At 43.2% G+C, this 23,046-nt stretch overlaps 1 protein-coding gene across 6 annotated transcripts in view; it reads right to left on the minus strand.

Annotated features, from left to right (window-relative positions):
- The window catches only part of MKX (mohawk homeobox), a 69,340-nt gene extending 47,390 nt beyond the window's left edge, over positions 1-21,950 (minus strand). Inside the window, exons 1-5 of one of the 6 annotated variants that reach the window (XR_009462687.1) lie at positions 21,695-21,816; positions 20,792-21,005; positions 20,135-20,294; positions 13,152-13,305; positions 11,532-11,867 (exon numbers count right to left, since the gene is read on the minus strand). Coding sequence is in view for 5 of the 6 variants with exons in the window: in XM_059729104.1 (XP_059585087.1) it covers positions 11,532-11,867; positions 13,152-13,305; positions 20,135-20,294; positions 20,792-21,005; positions 21,695-21,749 (919 nt within the window). In the remaining variant the exon portion in view is untranslated. Of the gene's footprint in view, positions 1-11,531; positions 11,868-13,151; positions 13,306-20,134; positions 20,295-20,791; positions 21,117-21,694; positions 21,817-21,890 lie in introns of those variants that run through there. The other 5 variants (XM_059729105.1, XM_059729104.1, XM_059729106.1 and 2 more) reach the window with 5 other exon arrangements.
- Positions 21,951-23,046: the final 1,096 nt, after the last annotated feature.

A 23,046-nucleotide genomic window follows, 5' to 3' on the forward strand; every position in this document is an offset into this window, starting at 1 on the left:
CCAAAACAGAAACTCTAAATACAAACCCTTCTGAATTTTGGAATGAGATGGGTGGATAAGCTTGACTCCAGAACTGCTTTCCTGTTTTGATTACAATTTTTGGTCCAAGCACATGGGGACAAAGAGTACTCCCCCATCAAAATAAGAGAAATATAATACGTCAATCCCACAAGTTTTCCATTATGTTGAAGATGTAACTAATGAGATTTCAGAGCGGAAAAATACAAACCCAATCCCCATCTAAACCTAGTCCATATACAGATCCAAGCATTGCTTCTTCAATCTATCTCAACTTGTAACTCCCGTCAGTTTAAACTCTCTCCTGGAAGGGGCTGTGTGTATATAATACCAGAAACAATGATTGAAACAGTTTATCAAGACCAGACTTCTGCTGTTACACACGTGTGTGTGAGTGTATATGTATGTGTGTGTGTGTAGCACATGCATGTGTGTGTGTGTAACAGCAGAAGTCTGGTCTTGATAAACTGTTTCAATCATTATGTTTCTGGTATTCACATTATCAACAAATGGCCTAAAAAATTCAGTTAAACACATAAAGGAGTTTTTTAAAGTTATGGTATGGCTTTTAAAAACCACAGACCTACAAAGGGAAATAGGATTTGCTACATCAGATAAGATTACTGCTCCATCTAGTCTGGCAGTGTCCAACACCTGACATTTCAAACTAAAAAGCGAAAAAATAGAGTGAATAAAGCTAATTTGAATTGATTTCTTGAAAGTTTTTAAAATTATAAATTCATTTCTGCCTTGCTATTCTAACTTTAATTTTCAAAAATCCATTAAAAAAACGTAACTCCCAGGAAAAAAAAATTGAAGGTATCCACTTCTATTTTCATATGTATTTGTGGGTCGGTGCAAAGAAGAAAATCCACCATTTTAAGTGATCACAGGTTTTCACAATAAAGACTGATTAAAATAATACCATACAGCCACAAATCCATTTACCATGAAAGTTAAAATATTTCATAGTGTAAAGGTGTAATAATCATAGAAAACTTCATGAAAAAAATGTTTTGTTAAACTATTTAAAATAGTTTTTAAAAGTTTCAAATGGGGTGCATTTTTCCAGGCATCTCTCTGAACTAGATGCCCTGCTTCCATTACCATGCTGGGGGTGTAAAAGTCTAATACAGATGGATATTTTTGGGATGTATCTGCTTAAATCAACTAGTCAGAGATGAGAGAAAAAATGCCCTTCTTTGCCAAATTTCAGACCAGGCTGGATTTTTACCAGATCAGTTTTATGCACTTGTTGGGTGGACAGGGTTTAAGGAAAACACACCCTTTAATATAGTAGTGTGAACAGCACCACTATACTATTGCATAAAGACATAGGCCAGTCCAAAAGACCACGGTACAAGGAGACTTTACAAAAATGTTACCAGTGATTGTTTTTTTATATAACATCAAGCAGTGGAAAGAGACTGAACACACAGGAACATGGTTCCAGGTATGAAGCTTTGATTGAGACATTTTCCAGATATAAATGAATTTTTATGGGCTCACCATTCGTTTAAATTTACTGCCAAGAAGTCTAAAAATACTATCCTCATTCATTCTCCTCTGGCTACTGTAGAATCCCTAACCTGGACCTGATCTTCATCCTTCAGTTTTACCACTTGTGTCTGTTCACTTTGGTACACTTGCATGCCTGCACATGTATTTTGGTGTGCTGATGTATGTGCACAAGGTGACAGGCACCTGTGAAGATGTAAGAACTCATTGGGTACCAAGCATTTTGCTCACAAAAATTCTGTTACCTCTGTATGCAGTCTTAGCATACCCAAGTGCATGCACAAATGTATGTGCACATAGGTCAAGCTGGACCATTTGAAAATGCAGGGAACCAAATGGAAACATTTTTATCAGGTACAGCAAGAGTCTCACCTGCTTAAGCACAGCACAGCAGCAGTTATTTGAAGCCAGCTATAGGTTTGCCCTAGGTAGCAGAATCTCTCTTCAAAGATATAGATTAAGTTAAGTGTGTGATTTCAAAGCCAGCCTCGAAAGGGAGAAATCACACTTCTCCATGGTCCTACCTGTGGTTTCACACTAGCTGTGTTTTATTTTTTTCTTCACATTTTTTATTTAATTTTTAAAAATTATTTCATATTTCTCAGGTTTTTGGACCCAACTCCTCCCTCTGATGCACACCTGATAGGCAGGCAAGCACTAGAGTTTTCTCAGAAATGGGGAAACAGAATCCTGCCTCCCAAGCAGCAGAGTGCCAGTATGTAGGATGGCCACTCCACCTTCAAGCTCCCAGTGTTTGCAGAACTAGATACAAGGCCTTGTTTACAAGTGAAAATAGCAATGATTTCACTTAAAATTTTGATCTAGTTAAATCAGTGTAGCCACCTGTGTGAACCTTCTGGTCCTGGTTTATTTATCTCGTTATGTGATTTATTTATGTGATATATATGCCACCCTTCCTAAGAAAGGCTCAGGGCAGCTTCCATAAGACAGCAATACAACTTACAATATAAGCATAGTTTATATTGATTTAGTGTTTCAGGGAGATTTCCAAAAAAACAAAGGGGAGTTAAACACTCAACCTTTGTGCCTTTGAGAACCTATCCTAAACTGGTAGGTAAAACTTACCTATGCTTGATGCACTATGAGGCTTTCTTGATACTGTAAGAATGTCCACAACAGGCACTGCACTTAACTAAATCAATTTCTAAGCCAATTTAGTTATAACAGCACCGTTTTCTCAGTTTTTTCAGCTTCCTTTTTCAAATGTTAATTTCTTACTTGTTTCTTTATTACATTCATTATTGGGCCTGTTATGGTAACTAAAGCTGTAAAGCAATAGCCATTAGACCCATATGTTTTCACACATTTACATCTTCCTGAAACATATACATTTTGTGCCGGTCTCCTTTCTTGCTTTTATGTAAAATTCCTATGGCCATTTTGGGTATTGGGAGAACAGAAAAAAAGCCTTTTACTGTTGCCCAAACATAATTATTTCTTCCACTACAGTTGGATGAATAGTCTGCAACTTTGCAGGGGCACAGTCCTCACTGAGGACTGGAGAATTTGCTTAGTCTGAATGAAGGTATTAACAATAAAAGTGTGTTAACAATCACCAGACTGTTTTGAGGAGTGAGTCCTATTCTGCCCTCTCCTAACATTTTAGCAGCACCTCCCTATTGTACATCTGCCCTAGACTCACAATGCTATACATATTTCCCATCCAGTCTTTAAAAGGTTCTGGCCAAGTACAGGGACTGCTGCTTTTAGATGGCTGCTAAGAACATACAGAGTAGAGAAATGGTAATGGACTCAATGAAGCACACACATCATCAAGGGCATGAAAACACTGCTGAACCCAAGCTTTTTAGGTCCCTCTGAATTTTATGTCACGTGTTGCAATCTTTTGAATTTCAAAGCTTTTGTTTAAAAAACATAAAAATACTCTGCTTTAATTATAAAGCCATTGCAAATCATAAAGCTAGTGCACACCACTGCCCTGAAGCAAACTCTTTTGCAGAAAATTATCCAAAACCAGAAAATTGCCTTGATTTTGCTTTTATTGAAGTGCCTGGGAATACCATCATGACATCAACAGAAGTAACAGCAGCAGCAATGAGCTTCACACCCCTACCCTCTTCCATCCCTTGGGGTCTGAACAACCCTAATGGGAACCCTGAAATTGCTAAAGGAATTGGAGACCCAAAGTAGCCCAGTCTCAAAAATATGTCATATCAAGCTTGCAAATAAAGGAAAGCTATGGGAAATGATTTAAATTTTAAAAATAAATAAATAAAGCCAGTGTTTTTTTAGACAAATAAACATTTCCCTGAAGTGTTTGTAGTCAGAGCTGGTGAGAAAACAAAAATTATATATTTCATGAAAATGAAAGAGAAAGAAAGACAAAAAAAAGAAAGGTGTGCTTGGGGAACAGGGGTAGGGGAGAGACTGAGAGACAGACCCATTACAGAATAGCCAACAAGCTGGTGGTAGGTCACTCATCTGAAGTGAGGGAGACCTAGACTGAAATCCCTGCTCCAGACTCCTTACCTACCAAGCTACAAAGCCAGTCTCTCTCTTCCCTCTCTCCTGCTGGATAGGATTTACTTTGTGTAACAAATTAAATATTAATTGGCATAAATCTAGAGGCAGAATCAATAGGTGAGTGGTCAAACATTCACTTGATATTTGGAGGATGCTTTCATTTAAGTACCTCCTCCAAACCAGGGAGTGCAGGAACATGAACATGAACCTGTGTGTCCAAGAGCCCCAAAACATACCCTGACCACCAGGCTATCAGGAATCCTGAATGGTGTTCTCTCTCTTGCTTACTAGAAATTCTTGAACCAAATTTTGAACCAAAATTGATATGCTTCCAGAAAAAAAAGTTTTGGTAAATCAGCATTTCCCAACAAACAAAAAAAGTGTGTTGAAAAATTCCTGATCAACTCTATTTGCAACCCAAACACTGCAGAACTGAGAAAATAGATGGAAACTAAACATAAGAAAAAGTGAAAGTGACTTAATGATTTTCATTGTTCAAGCTAAATGAAACGAAATGAGTGAAACAGCTTAAGTAGTTAAAAGCAAACTGGACTTTAAAAACTATTGCCTTTTGCTTACAACATATGGGATAGATTTGGATTGATGCTGTCCCTTTTTAGTACAATTTCTTTCTTTTTAAAATAATGACAAGAAATTAAACACAAAACTTCCTAAATATAAGGGAGCTAAAAAAAGATTGCCTAATCAGGCAATATACAAGCAATCTGATCTTAATTGTGTAACTTTCAAATTGCAGTAACGTTGTTTCGTGCACTTACTCCTCTACTTGACATTCAGCTTCTCAATTTCAATGCTTGGCTATACTGAGGTCTGCAGCAAGGAACTCCTTCTGCTGTCTTAAATTATCGTTTATTTTTAAATGTCCCCGAGGGTTCCAGTATGGGTTTTTTTGGTCCACACTTACAGAAATCATTAATTCTGGAAGTTTTGGTGCTCCTTAGAGTGGTTTCTGAAGATGTTTCATTGTATTCAGGTTATGCTTTTAAATTTTATTGCTCATTTTTAATTACATGTTAATTTCTGAAAAAGTTAAATGGAAAAGAAAAGTTGGTAAGGACCACACAAAACCACAGAGCTGTTCTGTACGGTGACTCTAAACTTGTGTGTTCATATACATATATAAAAGAGTATGTACACATCATATATACAAATACAGGTATAAAGAGGTATCTACAACCAAAAGGTCTGGACCTACAATGTGCTGAATCCTCTCTTTCTGTGAGGTCAGGATGCTGAAAACCTTCAGGGTGAATTTGGCAAAACTCAGCCTCTTGTGACAGAGGACACAGAATCAGGCCATATGAAATCGTAAATTCCCTGGAATTAGAATGACGAAAAGAGGAAAGAGAGAAAAAAAACAAACCAGCAGCAGAGATGAAGACATCAGAAACTAAACACACTCCTGACTACAAATGTCTGAAAATAAAGATCAAACGTCTTCACACTCAACCAGTCTCTCAAGGTTTTTTTTTTTAAGCTACCTCCCTTCCAGGTTTGAGTCCTAGTTTCCTTGTTCTTTTTTATTTGTTCTGGCTTTTCTACTAGACTAAGTCGCACATGAAGTTTGACTAATGAAAATCCATCTGTACAAAGTTTGCAAACTCTCCATTCTGACATTTCTTCCTTTCTCTCTCTCTCTCGATCATACTTTCCCAGAGAGTGGGGATGTGCGTGTGAAGGTTTTGGGGTTTGTTTGTTTTTTAAGTTTTGCCTTAGTTTATCATCCTGGCTCACAAAACAGTGACATTCCAGGAAGCTGGTATTTTTAAATTCCTTGAGCTGTAACAAGGCAGAACATTCTGTTTCAAAAGGTGACCAAGAGTTGGAGTGTTTTTGGAGGATCACAAGATAATTTCAATGTTAAAATTTTCATGAACTCACCAGTCTAGGATTAACTTAATTTTTTTATTTACATCCAGTTCTCACTATAAATATTTTTAGATTGTTTTGTTACATATTTGTACATAGCTTAGCACAAAGGGTCCATGACCTCTGCAGTACAGTTGCATTACAAATAATAATGGTAGATGAATTAAGTTTCTAGTTCTTCAGATGTCCAGGGGAAACAGCAGAACACTATACAATGGGACTTATCCCAAATGACTGCAGTCCCAGGAACAAGCAAAAAATTGGCTCCCTATTAAAAAGGTTTTTTAACTAAAGCTTAGCAAAACCAAACTGGAAACTTTGAGACACATTAGAAAGGTTAATTTAAGGTAGAAAAATGTAATTGATGCTATATAAATGATACCTGCATTAAAGACTCCTCTGGTTAGATAATCTGTTGTTTTAAATGACTACAGTATAAATAACAGAAGATATAAGCGCATCCACTTAACACAAACACTTACATATGTGATATGTATGAATGTATTTATTCTCTCCATTTTTCACTGATCTATTATTACATGATCTGGCAATTTTGCATATAATTTTAGTTTGCTCTTATTTAAGAAATGTCAGCAATCTATGAGGAAGATATAAAATGATTAAAGAAAGATCCAATCCAAATACAAAAAGTATAAAAGCTTTCAGTTTTGCAGCATACTATATAACATGTGAAGACTGTGGGAGACAAATTAAAGTTCTGAATTCTGTTTCTTAAGGATCTTGCAATAGCTTTCAGAAGCATAACACAAAACTATTTTCCTAACAACAGGTTATACTTCATCTGTTATTTATACTTTATCTTTTATCTTTATGCATGCAAACCTAATTCCACACATGAATCTGAGGGAGCATACACCCCAGTGTTTATAAGCAAGTTAATGACTTGAATGGGAAATGGTACAACTCATCTTCCTTTATCAACTTTAAAATGCATTTTTTTTGTCACAGAATGCTAAACTTGTATCCTGTCAATTTGATCAGAACCATTCGGACATACATGGTCACACTCTGATCTTAGTTACACTGGAGTCTACTAACAGAGTCACTGCAGATATACTGATGCAAGTGAAATAAAAATCTAACCAATAAAATGGACCAGCTGCTGAAAGGAAACTTTCAAATCACAATTAGCAAAAAAAAAAAAGACATTAATTTTATGAGAAAGAACGATAAATATTTTGTTTCAAAATAACATTTTTCCTGGCTTGATTTCTTACCCTCATAAACATATACATTTTTCTAAATATTTTCCAAAACTAAAATGTGAATCCATTTTCTCTCTTGGCTAATTTAAATGCCAAAGAAGCTGTTCTCATAAACTGGAATGCCAATCAGATCATTTGAAACTCTAATTCAACTCCTGTCTGCTAAACCTTTCTTATTTCTTTTAACTAATAGGAACTACATGGAAGGAGTCAAATAAATGTAGAGTCAGCCATCGTGTTATCCATTATCAGAAAGTTATAAATGACATCAGAAAACTATAGTCTGCCAGTCTAGCATTACAAGGATGCAACATAGATATTTCTGAAGACATGCATAGATGTCTTTTATGTGACTATTTTGAGAAGAGTACTCAAAATGCTACCTAAACTGAGTAAGAAACTTATGAAAAGTCAAAGTTTCTTTATTTTAACTGTCTAGCAACTGTTTTAATAATTTCAAGTATTTCTAAAATAGTTCTCATAAATGGATTTTAACTTGAAAATACATATATTAAATTGAATTATGGAATCTGTTCTTGTATCTTAAAACATCACCAAAATCCATTTAATAAAATAAAATCCTGTAGTTTAAAGTAGCAAACCAGTATCCATCATTTCACGAGTGGCTCTCTAAGGGGAAACCTATATTATATGTGTACATGGCCTTTTTATTTCCACAGATAAGCAGAAGGTTGAGAAGAATAAAAGTGTACCCTAAGAGTTGTTACTCTGCACTCACCAAAAGACTACCGCACTCAAAAGTTAATATAGAGATTTCGAAAGTAATTTAATAAGCACTCCCAAGGAGTTCCAAATATGCCACAAGAACAAACTTTTAGGGGAAAAAATGCTATTTGTTCCTTCTAGCTTATCCCATTAGCTCTGCTGCAGTTACAGTGGGCCAGTCTCAGGCTTCCCCTTAAAGACCCTATTTTGACTTGGCAGACGAAACTTAATCCAGTAGCAAATTTATTACAATTTTGAAAAAAAAAGTTTATGTCCATTTTTAAGTTACAGCATGAAAGCACAGAAAAAACAGGAGTTTACATGTTTGAGCTGCCATATCTGGTCTTGAAAAACTTTTGATTTAAAAATAAAACTTGGCAGACTATAAGCCCATAATGTGGACCAAATGCATTTGGTATGTTGAAAAATAATGCTAAATGAGCAAAAGACTTAATTTTGAAATGTATTCACTCTGCATGCATCATTCCTGCTCTAGACATTTCACTTTACCACATAACCTAAATTCTGGGCTCAGTCAAACCCTGCATTTTGTCCTTTAGATCAGCGGAGGACCCTCCACAAGGACAGAGATCCTGGGAAATGGGCCAGGGATGAGAAGTAGAAGGTTGCAGACAAGGTCAAGAGCAGTGTGTATCTTTACTCCCCAGGCAACTCAGCTAAGAAACTGCAGGGAAATGAACACTATCTAGAGCACCTCCGAACTACATTAAAATAGTCACTGCTAAAAGCTGCTCAAGAGTCTCTGGCAGAGCTACTCCAGCTAAGGAATCCCAGAACTAGTGGGGAGGCCTGGGCTGATGCTATGCTAGTCCCTAACATCTTTAAGGAGACTCACAGGGCCCATGTTCAAAGACCATTTTCCAGCAATGGAAGGAGAACACTGGACCTTAACCCAAAGAGCTTGGAGTGAGCTCCACAAAAAGGACCTTGCAGGGTGTTTCCCCTTCTGGCCTGTGAGAAGCCACTCCCTCCAGCAGCACCCCCTCGAGTCCTTTTCTTGCTCTGACTGATACTTGTCCAAGCAGTGCAAGTCAGGCAGGGTTTTGTCCACGATGCCTTTTTCCGACAGAACTTGATGAGTGATAGCAATCATACTCTCTTTTGCTTTTTATTGCTAAGATTAAAATAAACAAACAAAGAAAACCCTAACCATTAAATCAAGATGTTTGAGAGCTAGGGCTAAGATTTCATCAGCTCCCATAGGGCACTTTGCCTAAAGAGTACAACAAAAACTGGGCCCAGCCATGCCTGGATTTACACAGCAGTAAGAGGTGCATAAGCTCCAACACATCATGTTGTGCAAGCTGCAAATGGCTACACACTGGGCGGGTCTACACATGCACTTACACCATCTTAAATTTACCTCAATAAGCTACCGTACAGTAAGCAGGAATAGGCTGGCGTCTACACATGCAGATGACCTGGGACTAAATTTAGTCCCAGGTCAAAACAGCCTGCCATGTGCCCCTGTGGCCACTGCAGGGAGCTCCAGCCTCCAACCACATGGCTGCCAGCACTTGGGACTAATTTTAGTACCAAGTCAAAGCTAAGAGACGTGGACAGCCAGGAGCCCTGGGGCTGGGCTCAGGCTGGCCCACTAGTGGCTGGGCAGACCCAGCAAGGAGGCCTCCTGAGTTACTGTGCAGTAACCCATCTACACATGTTACTGCACAGTAACTAATTGGGCATAAATTTGATACTTGCATAATTCAGGTATCAAATTTATGCTCAAGTCGGTGTAAGTCACTATATTTACTGCGCAGTACAGGTGTGCAAGGGTAGATGTGTATCCATACTGGGCAGTAATTTTGGTTACTGAGTAGTAAATGTACACATGTAGATGCTCCCACTGAAGCTGATTTATCTTGAGTACTGAATCCCCTGCATCAGACAGAAGGCAAAGTAGAGGCAAACCTTACAAACTAACTGAATCAAAGATGAATAAGCTTTTGTGAGCCACAGCTCACTTCATCAGGTGTGAACTAAGACTCATGAAAGCTTATGCATCTTTGATTCAGTTAAACTAGAAGGTGAACCTCTACCTTGCCTTCTGACTGGCTTCAGACATCATGGCTAACTACCTCTCTACTGTGTGGGCCTTGTTATACATTAATTTTATGCAGCTCCTGGAGCTCTTAATTCCACATTTTAACACCTTAAACTAGTTTTAAGCAGCTTAAATTTAAGCCACTTCAGGACAGGTTTTTGTTGATCCATGTTACCTAGCTCATGTTCCATTAGTGTGTGGCTCCTCCCTACACATCAGTGATCCAAGTTACAGTGTCCCCTCCCCCACTCTCCTGTTTTAAGTGGACAAACTTTCCACCACCTGAATTCTACTGCCCAGGCCATGGTTCTAGCACCAAGCCAACTCCCCCTCCCACCCCTCAGGAGAGCAACCCTGTGCAAAAAGCCTGCAGAGTACATGCCACCTAGTCAAGTTGCAGGGCACAGTCAAGTCCAGGAATGGGGTCCACCAGGGGGAAAACAAAGGTATGGGGACCCAGTCTGGCCCCCTGAGATGGGATTTCCTTCCTTCCTGGTGCAGTAGCTCACCCTGAAGCACTATTCCTCACTGCTCCTATCTCCCAGTCACCCCATGAAGCATAAATAGCACCCCCCACACCCCAATCCCAATTTATTGAACAAGAAACCTTTAAATTATTTCCTCTTTCTTTTTAAATTGTTTATTTTTTTACTTATTTTTTCCTTCAGTGATTGACTTCCTTTATTTCACCACCCTTCCCCATCCCCATTTCCTTTCTACCTCCCAATTCATTGCCCACCCCCATCCCATTACTCTGCTTCCCAGCTTCATGTCTCTTTCCCCCCTGCAACCCACCTCTCATTCCCTCCCCCCCAACAGAACAGGTATAGAAGCCTATCCTGGATCACAAGCTCTATGGTCACAACTCACAGCTGTAGTTCCTAGTCAGGCCTCTGTTGACTCGCCCTGTAATGGCAAATCACACCTGTGCAGATGGGGGTCAGAAAAGGTTTTTAGCTTTAAGGTCTGACTGCTCCAACCTCAAGCCAGCACTCACTGATCAACATTTGAGCAGCTCAAAGGGCAACATGTAACAAAGCCCTATAGGAGGTAAGGAAGTGAGGTAAAGGGACCATATGTGCTGGTTGGGAATATGTAACACGCAAAGAACTCCAGGTGTTTTTCTAGTCCCATGCTAGAGCCATGGGAGGTACTTTCACCACTGGTTACATGACTCCAGCTGGAGACGCATAGAGAAAGGCTCTTGAACTCTGTATGTTTTTCATACTACGTAATCACCAAATTGGGCACCCATTATGAAAATCCTGGCTTCATACATGTCTTTGTGTCTTAGGTATATTGCAAGAGTTCTCTCTGAGGTTGAGATGCAACAGCTCCCACTCTCAGCTCTCTACGATAGCCCCTGATCCCACTACCCATTCGGCATTCATTATTTCCAGCAAGAATGCTTAAATTTAGTGGACGATAAATAGCTTGTAACTATGCTATTGCAAATGTAACACTAAAGGGAGTTATCCATTCCCATTAAAGTCAGAATGGAGTACATTGCTCACTTTCAGGGGACAGTAAGCTTTTATAAACAACCATGTTTTAAAATGTTACATGAAGAATTCCCTTACCTGTCCGGTAGACAAAATTGCCTTCAGTTTCTGATGATGACGGGGACACCAATTCCTCTTCAAATTCATTGGAACTAAATGAACCAGAATGATTCCTTTGTCTTGTTTTTTCCATCATAGCTGCATTAGTGGCCATGACATGCCTCAATGAGTCATTTAGGTAACGATTCAATAAGCTGCTTTTGTATTTGGGGGGTGACACATAATCCTCACTGGCACTTGTCTCTGGTCTCACTCCTGTTTTTATTACAGAACTCTCAGTTTTAATCACAGTGTGATGAACTGGTTTGTTATATCCCCCTTCATTCATATGGTTTCTCGGAGGATTTTCCCCATCTGAAGAAGAAATTTACAATTATTATAAAGTATCAGAGCATCTGAAACGATGTACTTTAAATATACATAATCATGACAGAAATTGAATAAATAATTAGCAAAAAATGTTTGGGGAAAAATTGTAATTCTAGATCATTTGCTAGATAATTTCAGAAAATAATTCTCAGGCTGTAATTTTAATGAGTACAATGTATATGTTCGATATTCAAAATCTGATCTGCATGAACAGCCACAAAAATCATGTGTTCCTTTTAAATACCCTGATGGGATTAACTTTATTTATTCTTTGCACCCTGCTTCCAAGACAAATACATGAAATAATGAGTCTGAAACAGCATTCTTATGAATACCCTAAAATATTTGCTGAAAATTTGCTCTTTCAACTTCCTTGTAACCAAAATGTTATGGGAAGTAACACAAAAGAAACATGAGCACACCTGAAACAAATTCATTTAAAACGTAAACAAACATATTTAACAATATTTTGTAGCATTTAGTCATTCCAAATATGCCTGAGAGAGATAAACCGGTGCACACATTATTGCAAAACTAATGAAGACGTTTCTGTGTTTGATCAATATAATCTCTCAAAAACAGAAGCAGTGTGCTATTTACAATTTTTCTGAGACTTTAATTTTGCAAGAAAGGGACATATCACGTATCAAGAACATTTTCAAGGAATATCTTTCCCAGTTCCAAAATGCAAGAGCACTACAAGCCAAATTCTGCTTGTATTACAACACGAGGAGTCTCACTCACGTTAATAAGATCAGTCTTGCTCACAAAAGCTTATGCATCTCTGATTCAGTTAGTCTACAAGGTTAGTTCTGCCTTCTTTGTTAATAAAGTGACAGTCATTTGGCCTTATCAGAATTTGATATCACATGAGTTTAGGAATATTAAGGCCCTCTAACATCAATGAGATTCCTTATGTTCTTGAAGTTATGAGCATTTTTTAGCATTTTGCTGTTTTCCAACTTAAATGACTAGACCTGAAATACCTGAAAAAAGTTTTTGTTGTCTAATAACAGTATTACACAGCAAAGACAAATATACCTCATATACAGCTGGATTCTCCCGAAAATTAAAGATGTATAACTCCTCTAACTATTTGTGGTATTACATGGTTATAACTGGAAGCAGACATATACAATGAATTCGTGACAAAATAAAATCTGTGACTTATGCAGGATTTATGAAAAATCATCAGATATTTTGAAGACTATTTTTTTTTAGTTTCATTTGGAAATGTGGAACAAAACTAATATAAAAACATAAACCAACCTTCAGAACATGAATCATCACTGCTGACACTAAGTCTTTCAGCATTTCCTTGAACGTATTTGTTGTACAATTTTATTCGTAAAGCCCAGCTGAGATCTGGCTGCCGGACAGTATTCTTAAGGCGACGTCTTGCATTAGCAAACCAGTTTGATACCTATATAAAACCAAATGCATTGATTTTATGGACAAAAAAGCAAGCAAACAACAACAACAGGTTGAGTAACGAAAATAGTGTCCACAAATTTCATGTAACTCTGATTGAAAGACATTCATATAAACCAGGGCTCAATCCTGCCCTGGTAAAACTCTCATTATTCAGTGTGGAGACTTTTCCCAAGACAGGATGGCAGGATCAGGCCCTCCATCCTTCTTAAGGGTTATCAAGAACTTGCCTTATTAACAATAGTCATATTAATTCATAATAATTCTCTATAATTCTAATTTTATATTCATGTATCTATTAAAAGATAATATCCTAACATTTTATTAAGTATTTTCAAAGGATTTTATTAGCTTTTCAGTTAAAGTTAATGAGTACTGTTAGATCTATCAGCTGATATTGTGATATCTACATAAGCATGAATAGAAACCCCTTTTGAATGTTGTAATATTAAGATATAAATCCTGCTCTGTGCCACGTTTGTAAATTACAATTAGGGACTACAGGAAGTATCATATACAGAACATACCCATGCTGTGATCCACTGCAGAAATCTATACAGTTTTACCTCAAACATTTTTTTCCAAAGATAAGGACATGTAAATACTCCTGTGCTGTGCCTTCTGATGCACACTTTCACCAAAAGTAGGTTCCACGACAGAAATGTGGTGTACCAATATTTCACAGTACTTCATACTTGCACTGTTAAAGTATGTCACACGTGCTGTAGGCTCTGACATTATGACACGGACGTTATACAAACATTCCAAACATGACCCCCGGGGCTTGCACTAACTTTGAATTGTAGCATTTGCAGTTCTTAAGCAAATCCTGGCTGGATTCCACTTTTGCTCAAGTTGGGATAAAACTAGAAAAACTCTAGTGACATCAGTGGAACAAGGCAAAAGAGGACAAGCTACCCATACTGAGAGAGAGGTACATTTTTCAGAGCAAAAACATCAGAAAGGACTTTTAAGTGCAAATTACTCCTTCCAGAGTTAACTGTATTTTGATGTGATCTCCCCAAAAAGGATGAAGCATAGCACTACATGAAAAGAAAAATGTGGAGCATCTCTGAATTCTTCACATGAAGCCCGCATTTTGTGCTGTGACAAAGCTGACATACAGAGCTACAGATAAACCATTAGCACTGATTCCAGCAAGATAGTGTATCTCAATTGATACAAAGACAACTAACCCATGTTTTATCATCAGATATCACCCTACTACCACAAAGTCAAAAAACAGCTCTCAGTCTACATTTGGCTCTGCTGCTTAATCCAATTATTGTGGAAAAGTGTGTAAATAACACAGAAGAAGTTAGCTAATTATTTTGGATAGATTATCTCTTTAAGTATGATTAAAAGGAAAATAAACACTACCTGCTTAATGACAAGTAAAATTCCAATTCAGGTTTTTACCTCAAACTTCATAGAGAATCCTTAAGCTTGTCACTTTGATTTTACTTAAATCTTGTTTTACATAAAACAGAGCTCTACAGCTAGGCAAGTGAGTTCTGGATCAGCACTCTAATGCCAAACACATTACTTTATAAACCCTCTAGTTTACTGTGACAGGTTAGGAGACCAAATCTGCAGCTGGCAGAGAAGACTAAGTAATTTTCATTCTACTCCAGGGCTGCTTGTTTACATTCATCATATTGACACAGCAATCATTATAGTAAACCAGAAGGGCTGTGTTGGAATCCATCCACTTTTTAATGCAGTTAACAAACTCATTCCAGACTGTTCAGCTAAAATATTGGTCATCTGACTTCTACATGATTTAGTATAATTTTGAAGTCTTACATGCAGTAATAGAGACTGTTCAATTTGGGGTTCAGCTGAATATTTTAACAGCTTTCCAAGCACCTCATGAGAAACATTCCACTCTCCTGCTATCAGAGTGCCATGTACAGAGACAGAAGGCAGGGGAGCAGAAAAGCAGTTAGACTTAAGTACCTAGAGTGGTTTATGAGTATACTATCAGTTAATTGTGGATTCAGCTTTTCCATGCCAACGTCAAATGTTTTTCACATCAATAAAAATGAAAGATTCATAATTTCAGCCTCCTGGCTGGAGAGGATGAATATTAATACTCAATCATTAAGAAATAATCTTAACTGAGCATACAAGCATCTTTTTTCCAAATGAATGATAATGCAAGCCCTCTTCAGAAATAGACTCCAGCAACTGACTTCTCCTCAGATAACTTCATACACAGATTCTGAAGATCTACTGCTGCTGAACGGAGGTCAGGGTTATCTGCCGAAGAGCTCCTAAGATACTATAGATTAAATCCACATCCTACAGAAGTCAGTGGGGTTTGGTCATTAGTTTAAGCTAGTCAAGCTTTCATTAAAAATATGCATGTCTGCAACTATGTCTTTTCTCTTACCACTGTTACTTAGGATTTATTATAAACAAAAGCACCCTATGCAAAAGTCCATTAAGATACATATGAGCTGTATTACCATGCTGCACTGGGAAATCACACAAAATATAAAACCAATGAGACGCATACAAGCTGCTGCAAGAAAATTCTAGTCTCTCAACCCCACCAATGTTTAGTGTCTTAAGAAAACTACAAGATCAAAATTCTTGCAATGGTGTCTCTGTTCATGCAAAATAACAAAAGCGTCAACAAGACGTTAAACAAAGACAATTCTAGAAACAAGAGAAACATGGGGCAAGTTACCACAAGTATGCTTCTTGGTGTTGAGACTTTACAGCAACTTCAGTTATTGCCCAAAACAGAAAGAACATATTTATTTGGGCATCAGGAAATATTGACCTTTTGGCTTTGCTTCTGAAAAGATTCTTTTAATTTGTTATGCTTGACTACTTAAGAAGAGCCAAGGATTTGGAAGAGGGATAATAGCCAAATGATCCTCTTCCCCAGTAAACTGTTAAGAGATACTCCCATGCAAACTTGACTATTATGAAATCCCCAGCAGCACACGACCAGTATATTAATCATGCTATGGCAAATAACTTCTTATTCAACAATAAAACCATTCATATTTTCTTTTGGAAAGAATATATGGCCATTTTTCTTTTTTTATTTCACAAGATGTCTAAACCAAAATTTAAAATAAAATAAATCAAAAGTTGTGGTAATAATGCAAATCAAAAAACATATTCATGGCAAATTAATAGGACAAATTGCTGGATTACGAACGGAGTCTAGTTGATGAGCTAAAACGTAGGAAGCCTTTTAGAATTGCTTTCTGGTCTTCACCTTTTGTGACTCTGGGAGCATAATGTTTTGACCTGTCAGACCTATTGCTGCAGTAACACGCATCGCACGTATTCTTCTGAAGTCCCACTCCAACAGTCAGCCCAGAATTTGGCCCAAATTATGCTACCAGTTACTAAGAAGAGATATTTGTCATGATTCCAGATAAACCCTCCAAAAATCTGCCTTTTCTCCTAGGTTTCTAAGGATCAGGAGATAGAACAATTTCATATTGCTTTCAAAGCACCAAGAGATAGATCATTGCATAAAGATTTATTAAAATGGTACAGTTAAACAACCTGAGACAGAGGAAGAAAGGAAAGTGGGAGGAAATACTCTAACATGACCCAAACACAGGTCAGAGAGATAGTGGCCTCAAAAACCATTTTCCTCTGCTTCAGCTGATCCTGCAAAAGTCCTCATAAGTCCCTCTCAGTGCTGTACATTTGATGAGAATGGGCGAGATGGAGAAGAGGCACAATCTGGGGCAACAGCTAACTTCTGAGGAAATACAAACTGGAGTGCATACTGATCCCTGGGAAGTTTACCAGTAAATTCTTGCCTGTTCCTCCTCCAGGCTTTTCAATTTCCTGTACTAGAAGAGGGCAGGTCCAAGAAGGAACGCACCAGCCACACAATTCCAGTGACAGCAATGTTTTTGGAACCCAGGACATTGCATGGAGCAGCTAGACTTCAGTGCTAATGCTCTTACGTACATGGGAGTTACCTGTCATTCATAGACTATCTACAAGGCTAGTGCAAGTCCACCATTTCGATAAACATAACCAGTTACCCAAGCAGATGGTTCCCTAGAAACACAAGTTTCCAAAATATCTTTTGGTTTTCCATGGGAGTTTCAATGGAAAGGTCTAATCAGACCCCGTAAGCAAGTGTAGGTGCAATATTTTCAGTAGACTCAAAGTTTAAAGAACTAGTGAAAACATGATGAGAACCATGGAAACATGCCGCTATTCTGAAAATGAAGGAGGCTGGAAAACACTGGAAAGCCAAATTGCATCAGGAACTGGGAGAACGTCTGCTCACCAGAGCATCTCAAGAACAAGGAAAAACTTCTTTACTGTCCGAGTCCCCAGGGCCTGGAATAGTATGCAAGCACCTACTCTGGATAAGTTTCAAGAAACACCTGGATGCCTATCTTGCTGGGATCATTTAACCCCAAGTAACTTCCTGCCTCTTGGGCAGGGGGCTGGACCCAATGATCTTGCGAGGTTCCTTTCAGCCCTAATGCCTATGAAATCTGTGATGAAGTGGGAAAAAAAAACTAAGATCAAGAAATGAAAGACTGGCTAGAAAATGTGGTGTGCAATCACAAGGAAACATTATATCCCAGTTCTCCAACAATGTGTTGTGGCACTTAGTATAACTAGATTAGAAGCCCAATCATGCAACACCCTGCCTGACAGTTCTGGAATGTGCAAGTCCTAGATCAAAAAGCAACATTTTTAAACAGATACAAAAATATGGCCCAGAAGCTGCTCATTTTTACCAACTGCAGTTCAAAGTAACACCATGGATTTCAGTAAAGTTATTTTAGATTTACCTAGCAGAACTAAGATCATAACAATTCTTTAACCTTGAGAATTAAACATAATGCTGGTTTATCTGGATAATGTCTTATTCTTCCTCCGCATTTGCAAACTGCATTTGGGGTATGTGTTGTTTTATTCTTCCAGGCTCAGGAATTATTACTGATGCCAGACATATGTATTTATCTCTCTTACAGATGCTACAATGTTTCTGGAGTAAAAGAACGTTGCACCCAAATGGTGGAAGACACATCTGGGGTTTCATGTGCTTCTGTACCTTGAGATAGATTTACTTGCTCACACAATTCTTCAATGTTATTTTTCACCTGCAGGGCAACATTCATCACTAGGGTTAACATCAGCAAAGCCAATGGTGTCAAATCAGGGATTCATTTAGCCCTATATTTTTTTTCGTGTGCACCCTTCTTAGATCATAAATTCTGTGGAGCAGGGGCCATGTCTAGCTCTATGTTTGCATAGCAATTAGCACAAGGCAGACCCTGATTGGGGCCTGAGTGCTACATCATGTAAATGTTATAGAATAACAATCACGCTGTTTCCTTTACATATTTATTCCATGGCACGTCTAAAGAATAAAGGAAAAATTCCCTAATATGTCAGCTATGTGAAATTATATTTTCTCCACACGTGTACTCTGAAAATACTTTCAAGTCACATGTAAAAAAATCCAACAAAACAGAAATCTTCTAAAAAAGGTGTAGACCAGCAATAACAGTCATATTAAACTGCTGTAAATTATGGATAGTGCTATGTAATCGTGTTTAAAAACTCTGAGTGATCCTTTCATGTCTATTTTTAAAAACTGAGACAAGTTATTTTAACTATATCTTCCAGTTATAATTGGCATTTTCTGAGACATTAATATTATTTTTGTCAGACCTCTGCTGTTTTTGCTAGTGCCAGAGCTTCACATGCTGAAGTTCCAAAGTGTAAAAGTTCCACATTTTGCCAGCCCTGTAAGAATCAAAGGTTGTGGGATAATATTTTAAAGGGAATCCACAAAGTAATAAGGCTGGATTCCCATCTCTTTCCTATTTCTCTAATATTCAATGTTATTTTGCTGCACAGACATCATCTGCTAAGTGACATACAATGTATTCCACAGTCCTGAGGCCCCAATCCTGCAAGGGCTCGTACACGTGCTTCACTTAATGTGCCGTGAGGAGTCCCAGAGAAGTCAATAAGACTATTCACAGTGCATAAATCTTAACAGGATCCAGGCCTGACAGCACCACCCAGCAGCTGAAACCGTGCAACCACATCATCTATCAGACAGTGTCAGGTGGAAAAGCAAGCAAAGATTCACAAACCCATGGAGTCCCGTCTTATGCTACTTACCCCTAACACAAAACTTCCACTAACAAGAAAGACAGTTTTGCCAGCAGAAGCAAAGCAGGTGAAGGTAGGTCTCTGATTACAGAGATCCTTTGTGGGTGGATTTGTAAGAACTGGAAATTCAGACCCCCTATGTACAGACCCCATTTGCATGTTGCGGGTGCAACAGCCATGTTACGGAAAAGCTGCTTCTATCCCTCCTGCTTTTAGATGGAAAATCATCAGTTCCTCCTAACTTCTGGAAATCCCCCTTGGTGCTAAATTTCTGGTGCTTAGTTACTGCCTCCAGATTTTATTTTGAAGACAGAAATAAAAAAAGAAGCTATTTTAGTGAATGAGAGGAGACAACGGCCCTTGTTCTTTTCACCCTGGTGGACACAAGGCTCTCTGGTGAATTGTTCTAACACTTCTACAGCCACCGTGGGTGGAATAAGGACACTGCTCCAGTGACAGAGAAGCCGTCCTGTGGCAGGGGGGGCCTAAGGATCTGGGTTGGGAGCCTGCGCCTCAGCAGCTGCTATGCTCGTGCTCTCAGCCCGCAGAGTGAGCAGGGCCCTGATCCATCGCTGCCCGCCTGGTTAGCCGGCGGGATGCCCCAGCCCCCCGCGGAGAAGCCGGAGGCAAGGGGAGGAGCGGAGGCCGTGGCACGGGAGCGGGGCCGGTGCGTGTGTGCGGAGCCTCACCTGCACCAGGGTCATCTGGGAGCCGAGCGCCAGCAGGATCTTCTCGGTCTTGGTGGGGTAGGGGTTGTCGCGGTGCTTGTAGAGCCACTGCTTGAGCGGCCGCGCCATGTCCTGCAGCGCCTGCCGCTTGTGCCGCACCTTGCCGCCGCTCTGCCGGGCCCTGCGCGGGGGAGAGGCCCGGCCGAGCCGGCCCGTTAGTGCCCGCCCGCCGCCGGCTCCGCGCTGCGCCCGCCCCAGCCCGGGGCAGAGGGGGACGGGGACGGCGCCGGGCTGCGCCTGTCCCATTGGCACCGGCCAGGGGCTACGCAAGGTGCCCGCTGAGGGTGCGGGTGCGCACGTGTGTGTGCACGCACAGGAACACAGGTCTGCGCACGTGTGGAGCCCGCCAGCGCCGGCTCGCCGCGCTCAGGCTCGGGGGACGCGGCTCTGAGCCGGGCGCTGCCGGGGAGCGCAGTGCAGCCCGCGGCCGCGGCGGCAGGTGTCGCTGTGGGGCCGCCCAGGCGCAGGGCTCGGCTCCCGGCGCAGCCCGGCCCGCGCTGCAGGCCGCGGAGGGCAGAGCGGCGTCGGCAGGTTCGAGCCCCGCTCCCTGCCGGCGCGAAGGGGCTCCCGGCGGCTTCTCATCACCTCCCACCCCGCGGTGCCCGCCGAGCGCCCTACCCCGTGCGCCGGTTCCGCAGGCTGAGGCTGTCCTTGACGGCCGGGCTGTCGGGAAGCAGCACCTCGGCGTGGCGCGGGCTGTCCAGGGCGGCCGCGTAGGGCCGGCTGCCGCGCTCCCGTTCCCGCTCGCGGGCGCCGCCGTCGAAGAGCACGGGGCCGCCCAGCTTGTTGAAGACGATGGCGTTCATGGCGGGGGGCGGCGGCTCGGCGCGGGCTGCGAGGAAGCGGCGGCGGTGACTGGGGCACGCGGGCTGCCCCGAGGGGAGAAACGAGCGAGCCCCGCGGCGAAGCGGGCGGCGCCGTCTGTCCGCGCGTCCCTGCGGCTCCGCGCTGCGCCGGGCAGAGCCTGCCCCGTGTGTCCGCGGGGTGCGGGCCGCGTCCTGCCCCTCCCCGCGCCCCCCCCGCCCGTGTCGTAAGAGCGGCGGCTCCGGCCGCGCTTCTTCCCCTGGAGGAGCCGCCCCCTCCCGCCCCCGCCCCAGCTCCCGCTCCGGGCCGCGCGGGGCTCCGCCGGGGCGCAGCGGCGGGGCCGGACCAGGCAGGGCAGTGCTCGCACTTCAAAACGTGCGGGAGCCGGCGGGGGGGGAGCGACCTCCCGGGCGGGGCGGGGCGGGGCGGGGCCGCCCCGGGGCTCAGGTGGCGGCGATCCCGTCGCGGGGAAGGGGCGACCTGCCCCGTCCGTCCCTTCCCGGGGCCCACGCGGCCGCTGTCAATATTTGCGCGGGGGCCGCCCGGCCCCGTGGGTGCCTCTAGCGCGGGCTACACGCCCCCGGCGCCCCCGCAGGGGGCTTCCCCGCGCATCCCCCCCCAGCGGGGCTCGGCCCAAGCGCCCCTCCCGCTGCCCCGCGCGGCCGGCGGCCACGAGCCCGCCCCCGCCGGGATCCGCACGCACGGCGGGGCAGGTACCTGCGGCAGCGGGGCCGCGGGCTGCGGCGCGCGGCGGGTCGCTCCCGACGCCCATGCCCGCCGCCGCCGCCCCGCTTTATGGCCCGCGCGGGCCCGGCCCGGCCCGGCCCGGCCCGGCCCCGGAACGAGGATGCCGGAGCGGGTCGTGTCTCGCCGCGGCGCGGCGCAGCCCGCGACCCCCCTCCGCGTTACCCACCTCCCGGGCGGCCCCGCGCCTCGCCCCCTCCTGCCGGGGCTCGCTGCCCGGGCGCCGCCCCCGGGGCTGCGGGGAGCCGGGGCCGGGCAGGGGCAGGGCCTGGGCGGCGGCTCCCTCCGCGGGTGGAAGCGGGCCCCGGGCGGCGGGGGGCGCCCACGGGAGCCGGGCGATGCTGCCGCCGCCGCCGCACTTCGGGGGCACGAGCTGCTCCCGGGAAAGAACGCGCCGAGTGTCCCGGCTCCCATTGGACGCCCGCCTGGTGACATCACACTGGGCTGCTGTGATGTCACAAACAGCGTGCCCGGCCGGAGGCAGCCCTGGCGTCGGCGGGACTGGGGCCCCGGGGGCTGCGATCTCCCCTCGCGGGGGTGCCGCAGGGCAGCGCGGGCGCGGACGGGCCGGCAGAGACCCGGGGGCGACGTCAGGACACCGCCGGTCCGGAACCCGGTCTGCTCCTTCCCTCCCCGGGCAACCGGCTGCGGTTGGGAGATGAAGCCCGGCGCAGGCTGGGAGATGAAGCGGGCGGCGGGCGCCATGTCTGGGGGACACCCCTGCGCCGGGGGGGGGAGAAGGCAGGGAGAAGCCCCTGTCCGGGCTCAGGCGCAGGCGCGGGGCCCGGCAGCCCCTGGCTGCGGCCCGAGTGCGGCACTGGGCGCCCCCCGCGCGTGCAGCCCGCTCCTCTCTCCGTGCCCCCGAGGCACCCCGGGCCGAGGAGAAAGGGGCTGTGCTCGGGGCTGGACCCACCCCGCTACACTTCATAAGGTGGTGGCAGGCAGTCCCTGGACGAGAGGATGCTGTGGGACAGCTCATGGATGGGGTTTGGGGTGACCTGAGAGTCCAAGCCTCAGCAGGTTTTTCTGCAGGGGAGAGTAGGCTGCTGGCCTACCTGGGCTCCTCTCCTTTTCCTTCCTCCCTTCTCTCCTCTGCTTTGGGCGAGGTGCTTGGCTTCCCAACCAAATGCTTCTGGGTTGAGGTTGTGGCACCATTGGAGCCAGCAGGCAGCCAGCACCTCCCAGCTTGTGGCATGGGCAACCTGGAAGTCCACATTCACTGAAGGCCCGCACAATTTAAGATAGACTGTATATTCATTTCCATTCAACTGCAGAGGTCTGCACAGGTGACAGACAGGTTTAAGATCAAAGGTTTTCCCTGTCTC

The sequence above is a fragment of the Alligator mississippiensis genome, chromosome 5 (genome assembly GCF_030867095.1).
Source record: "Alligator mississippiensis isolate rAllMis1 chromosome 5, rAllMis1, whole genome shotgun sequence".
In the NCBI taxonomy this organism is placed as follows: domain Eukaryota; kingdom Metazoa; phylum Chordata; order Crocodylia; family Alligatoridae; genus Alligator; species Alligator mississippiensis.